At 40.9% G+C, this 6,000-nt stretch overlaps 1 protein-coding gene across 1 annotated transcript in view; it reads right to left on the reverse strand.

The window, feature by feature from the left end:
- Positions 1 to 5,141, reverse strand: part of LOC131203692 (zinc metalloproteinase-disintegrin-like NaMP) — a 69,265-nt gene extending 64,124 nt beyond the window's left edge. Inside the window, exon 1 of the mRNA XM_058194155.1 lies at positions 4,286 to 5,141. Within this exon, the coding sequence (XP_058050138.1) occupies positions 4,286 to 4,337 (52 nt within the window). The 5' untranslated portion in view covers positions 4,338 to 5,141. The remainder of the gene's footprint in view (positions 1 to 4,285) is intronic.
- Positions 5,142 to 6,000: the final 859 nt, after the last annotated feature.

A 6,000-nucleotide genomic window follows, 5' to 3' on the forward strand; every position in this document is an offset into this window, starting at 1 on the left:
TTTTTCTCCTTTTATATGTCAGTCTCGCTGATGCAAGGTTTTTAAATATAAACTTTCTTTTCTAAAAAAAACAATGCTGCAATTTTCCCAGAATGTTGAGTACAGGTAATCCTTGTCTTAGAACCATTCATTTAGTAACTGTTTGAATTTATGGTGGTGCTGAAAAAAAAAAAGATTTATGACCAATCCTTGCATTTACAACTGTCACAGTGTCCCTGCACACACCTGATCATGATTCGGGCATGGGACGACCATCATACATTTACAATGGTTACAGCATCCCTCGGTCATGTGATCATCACTTGTGCCTTTCCCAGCTGACTTCACACAAGCAAAATCGATGGGAAAACTGACAGGCAGGTAGAAGTCATGATAATGTGATGTCTCACTTAACAACCACAGCAAAAAGGTTGTAAAAAAAAAAAAAGGGCCGTGAAAATATTTACAGATCCCTCACATCCAGGACGTAAACTGTTTCAACTCCTACCCTCAAAACGATGCTATAGAGCACTGCACACCAGAACAACTAGACACAAGAACAGTTTTTTCCCGAACGGCATCACTCTGCTAAACAAATAATTCCCTCAACACTGTCAAACTATTTACTAAATCTGCACTACTATTAATCTTCTCATCGTTCCCATCACCCATCTCCTTACACTTATTACTATATGACTGTAACTTTGTTGCTGGCAATCCTTATGATTTATATTGATATATTGACCATCATTTGTGTTGTAAATGTTGTACCTTGATGAACGTATCTTTTCTTTTAGGTACACTGAGAGCATATGCACCAAGACAAATTCCTTGTCACACCTGGCCAATAAAAATTCTATTCTATTCTATTCTATTCTAAAATCAGGGATGGTCACAGACTGCACCAGTTAACAAAATTTCCTATCCCTACTGTGAATGTAAGTTGAGGATTATCTGTAATGTATTTTTTTTCTCTGGTGGACTTTGGGAGAAAGATGAACATCAAAGGAATTGGATATCAACATTTGCATTATGAGCAATGAGCATATGAGCATATGAGCTATGGTGACGCAGTGGTTAGAGTGCAGTACTACAGGCTACTTCAGCTGACTGCCAGCTGCCTGCAATTTGGCAGTTCAAATCTCACCAGGCTCAAGGTTGACTCAGCCTTCCATCCTTCTGAGGTTGGTAAAATGAGGACCCAAAAATGTTGGGGGCAAGAGGCTGACTCTGTAAACCGCTTAGAGAGGGCTGTAAAGCACTGTAAAGTGGTATATAAGTCTAAGTGCTATTGCTATTACTGTAGAGTAAGTTTAAAGAAGGGGGTGTGATGGCTCATGGGTTAAAAGATGCTGAGCTTGCCAGCTGGAAAACTGACAGCCCTGGTTCAAGACCTGAGCACCACATGACAGGGTGAGCTCCCATTATTTGTCCCACTCCCTGCCAACTTAGCAGTTTGAAAGCATCAAATGTGAGTAGATAAATAGGTACCACTTTGGTGGGAAAATAACAGTGTTCCGTGCACCTTGACATATAGTCGTGCTGGCCACATGACCACGGATGTGTCTTTGGATAATGCTGGCTTCCTTGGCTAAGAAACAGAGATGAGCACACACATCCCCTAGAATCGGATATGAATTGGACTATCTTTAAAGAATTGGAGATGGGGAGGGAGAGAAAGGTAGCACGTGAGAAACTGAGTTTGGAAGATGAAGAGGTAAGGCGGTATCTCAAACTCCAGTTAACCACAATTGTTCTATTGCAAATAGCAGGATTGGAGAAGGAGGTTGGAGAGAGTTAAAGGCATCTCCATTCCATCTCCACAGTGCTGATTCTAGTTGATTAGATCCAAGCAGGCATTTTACACAGCACGTTTGGTCCAGCTTTCCCGCTGCGAATCAGATTTCGCAAAGCAACCTCTCTTTGTCTCTACTTGCCAAAAAAAAAAAAGACACTATCTTAAATAGGAAAGAAGCATAAATGGAAGAATAATGCTAGCGGGCCAGGGGAATGCAGAGCGGAATGCAGCCCATTAAATGGCTCATTGATGTGTTCTCCCTGGGGTGACGGGCGGGGGATGATTTTATTATTTTAATTTATTAATTTACGCTTATTCTCTTTTATTAGTTGTATTGTTTTATATATGAGATTTTTATATTCTGGCTAGGATGCTGAGCTTGTCGATCGAAAGGTCGGCAGCTCAGCGGTTCAAATCCCTAGTGCTGCCGTGTAACGGGGTGAGCTCCCGTTACTTGTCCCAGCTTCTGCCAACCTAGCAGTTTCGAAAGCATGTAAAAATGCAAGTAGAAAAAATAGGGACCACCTTGGTGGGAAGGGAAGAGCGTTCCGTGTGCCTTTGGCGTTGAGTCATGCTGGCCACATGACCACGGAGACGTCTTTGGACAACGCTGGCTCTTCGGCTTTGAAACGGAGATGAGCACCGCCCCCTAGAGTCGGCAACAACTAGCATGTATGTGCGAGGGGAACCTTTACCTTTTAAGCTGCATTGAGTCGCCATATACAAATAGGCAGCAATATAAATTTCAATCAATCAATCAATCAATAATAAGGTAGGGCAGAGATACCATTTTGGAGGTTCAGATAGTCTTCAAGGACTACGTAGTGCCCCATGAAGCGTGTTTTGCAGTAGTCCAATCAGGAAGTGACTAAGACATGAGTGAACACAAGCACAGTGCCCTGCAGCCCAGGAGTGGACAAAACCATTGCAACAAATTTCCAGTTGTTCAAAGGTCTCCCTGGCCACAGCTGCCACCTGCTCTTTTGAGTAGCAGCTATGAATCTAGAAGAAACCCTAGATTGTGCATCAGTTCCGAATGGAGTACGCCATCAAAAGATGGAAACACTACATGTTCCTAAAGTGGGGTGCCTCCCACTCCCAACCCCCTCAGCAGCCTTTGATGCCACAGTTGATAGTATCAAAGGCTGCTGAGAGATCAAGGGAATCAGGATGAATGCACTACCCACATCCTAGGTTTACCACAGATCAAAAACAAGCATGGCCAAAGTAGATCTCCATACTGCACCCTACTCTAAATTCTGGCTTGAAAGTGGTTCATGCCATAATCTTAACCCAGCATTCTATAGTGAGCCCTATTTAAATTTACCAACCAGATTGACTTTAAAGTAAAGGTAAAGATTCCCCTCGCACATATGTGCTAGTCGTTCCCGACTCTAGGGGGTGGTGCTCATCTCCATTTCAAAGCCAAAGAGCCAGCACTGTCTGAAGAAATCTCCATGGTCATGTGGCCATCATGGCTAAACACCAAAGGTGTACAGAACGTTATCTTCCCATCAAAGGTGGTCCCTATTTTCCTACTTGCATTTTTTACGTGCTTTCAAACTGCTAGGTTGGCTGAAGCTGGGACAAGTAACGGGAGCTCACCCTGTTACACGGCAGCACTAGGGATTCGAACCGCTGAACTGCCAACCTTTCGATCAACAAGCTCAGCATCTTACCCACTGAGCAACTGCGTCCCTTTTATAGATATACTAAATCCCCAAGTCACATAACCAAAGTTATAATAGAGTATACCCCATTAGCGATACCCCTGCCTGGACTTCCGCCAAATTAGTTAAACATGTTGCATGAATATACCTTTCCCTACCATAGTAAACAAAATTTCTCCCACAGTCTCATATGAAAGGGAAAGTATATTTAAGGCCACACTTAACATGGATTTCAAAGAATATTCATCTATGCTCACTGGAAAATAAAATCTGTATTTCTGTGTTGCCAACTGGCATAAATCTGAAAATCTTATATTGAGAAAAGTACTAAGTACATTAGTTAGAGTACAGTTTGAAGACTCTTTGAAGATAATAATAATAACACAAGCTTTTGTTTGGCTGAATATTATGCAAGCTTAATTACAGGAGCTCTATTGGAAGAAAATTAAAACTGAAAAATATTTATTTTTCCCTTTAATATTTTGCTTCCTGAAATTTTCTTGCCACGAACTCTGTCTTTCTGTCCTCTTCAGTTTTCTAATTTTTACTCACATTATTGGAAAACTTTCCTTCTAACTTGAAGATGCTTTGTTTCTTAAGTTATTAGAACTTTTCTTTCTTAGGATCTGTTTCCTGCTTGAAAAACATTTAAGCAAATAAAAAAAAAATCCCTCTATGTAATTTTAGCACAAATGGGATCTTTGAGAACATTCTTTTAGCTAGTCTGAGACAAGGGCTTGTTAATCATCGAAAGGAAAACCATAGAAACTTGTCAAGTACAATAGTCTTTTAGCAGTAAGAATATGAAAAAAAAATGAAACTGAAGAAAACACCTTACCTTGGTATGAAAACATTGTTAAGCATATAGCAACCAAGAGAGCTTGGATCATTTTGGATCCTGGATTTGGCTGGCGGACAAGGAATCTCCTTCTGCTTTCCAGCCAACCTGAGCTGCTCTCTGGTTGACTCTGAGAAGCAAGTAATGAGTGCTCCAGTTTTATTCATGCCCTCGCATGAGGAAGTATTTGCTAAAGGTGTTGCACAACTTCAAAGTTGCAACAGTACTACTAGAGGGCAGGTTTCCAAGCTGGCTTAACGCATGTCACTCCAACAATGATACCTGGAAGGGTTCTTTTTCAAGGCAGCCCCCGAAGCAAAAGCCCAAAGGAGGGGATTAAGTGATCGCAGCAGAGCTCTCCCTGGCTGGCATGCTAATACAACTAAATTTGGGCGCTCCTGTGCAAGAGGTTTTAAATGCCAAGGAGAAGACAGCAGCGAGGTGATTTTAGGAGTATTTTGTGAGTCAGAGGCACTTTTTGAACCAATCTAACATCCTTTCAGTGTTGCTAGCATTTAGAGCTAGTTGGTCATCAGGAAACTCAGTGAGCTGGCTTGTAGACTCTGAAAAAATGATGAAAGGCTGAATCCGTGCCAATGCAGCTACCGAAAGGACCCTTGCCTTCACTAAAGGAGGAAAACTTTACACCATAATAGATTTTTCAGTTTGTAAAAACAAACAAACCAAGAACTTTTGTTATTCTCTTAGTATAACCTCCATTTTCTGAAACAAGGGATTTATATATTGGTCATCCAAGCGTCAGGCTTTTGAAGGGGAACTAGCTGATGAATCACAGAGCCGAGTGAATCATTTCAATTGCCTTAAGAGGATCCCACTTTTCCCCTTATAATCTCTCCTTTTGTCTCCATGTGGGATAGACATGGAGTGTGAAAAAAGGGGGCAACAGAACCCACCCTCCTGTTAAAGGCAAAGCAGAAATCTTTCAGAACTTAAGGGCCGTGCATAAGCGCACCATTGTGCCTCGCGTCCCTTTCCTACTGCCCCCATTTATTCATACCCATTTCCTGTGTTCATATCAGGGGTGAAATGCTATTGGTTTCCTACGGTTTGGGCAAACCAGTAGTGGTAAAAATGCTTTAAACAGTAAAAAAAAAAAAAGTTTCTGATGATCACAGCTGTTCTGTGCGATCATCGGAACCTTATTTTTTTTACTTTTTTAAAGCATTTTTTTTTTACTACCTATTCACCCAAACCGGTAGTAAAAAAAAAATGCTTTAAAAAAGTAAAAAAAAAAAAAAAAAGATTCCCACGATCGTGCAGAACAGCTGTGATTGTTGGAACTTTTTTTTTTTTACTTTTTTAAAGCATTTTTTACTACCGGTTCAGGTGAATAGATAGTAAAAAATGCTTTAAAAAGTTTTTTTTTTAAAGTTGGCCACACCCACCCAGTCACATGACCCCCCAAAACCAAGCCACGCCCACCAAGTCCCGCCCATAGAACCGGTAGCAAAAAGTTTTGCCATTTCACCACTGGTTCATATCCATGTTTATACTTATTCCTCGTATCTCGTACATGTTTGACAAACTAAATAAATAAATTAAAAATAAATAAAATTTCTGCCCTTGCCGTCATTAGCAGTCGTCTCTTGCAATGGCACCAAAGTAATTAAAATTACAAAGCCTGTCTAGGTGAAGAGCTAAAAAAGTAGCCTCAAGCCAAATCTTATGCCAATTTTAACGTTTCTCTTAGAGTG

This window comes from Ahaetulla prasina, chromosome 9 (genome assembly GCF_028640845.1).
Source record: "Ahaetulla prasina isolate Xishuangbanna chromosome 9, ASM2864084v1, whole genome shotgun sequence".
NCBI lineage: Eukaryota > Metazoa > Chordata > Lepidosauria > Squamata > Colubridae > Ahaetulla > Ahaetulla prasina.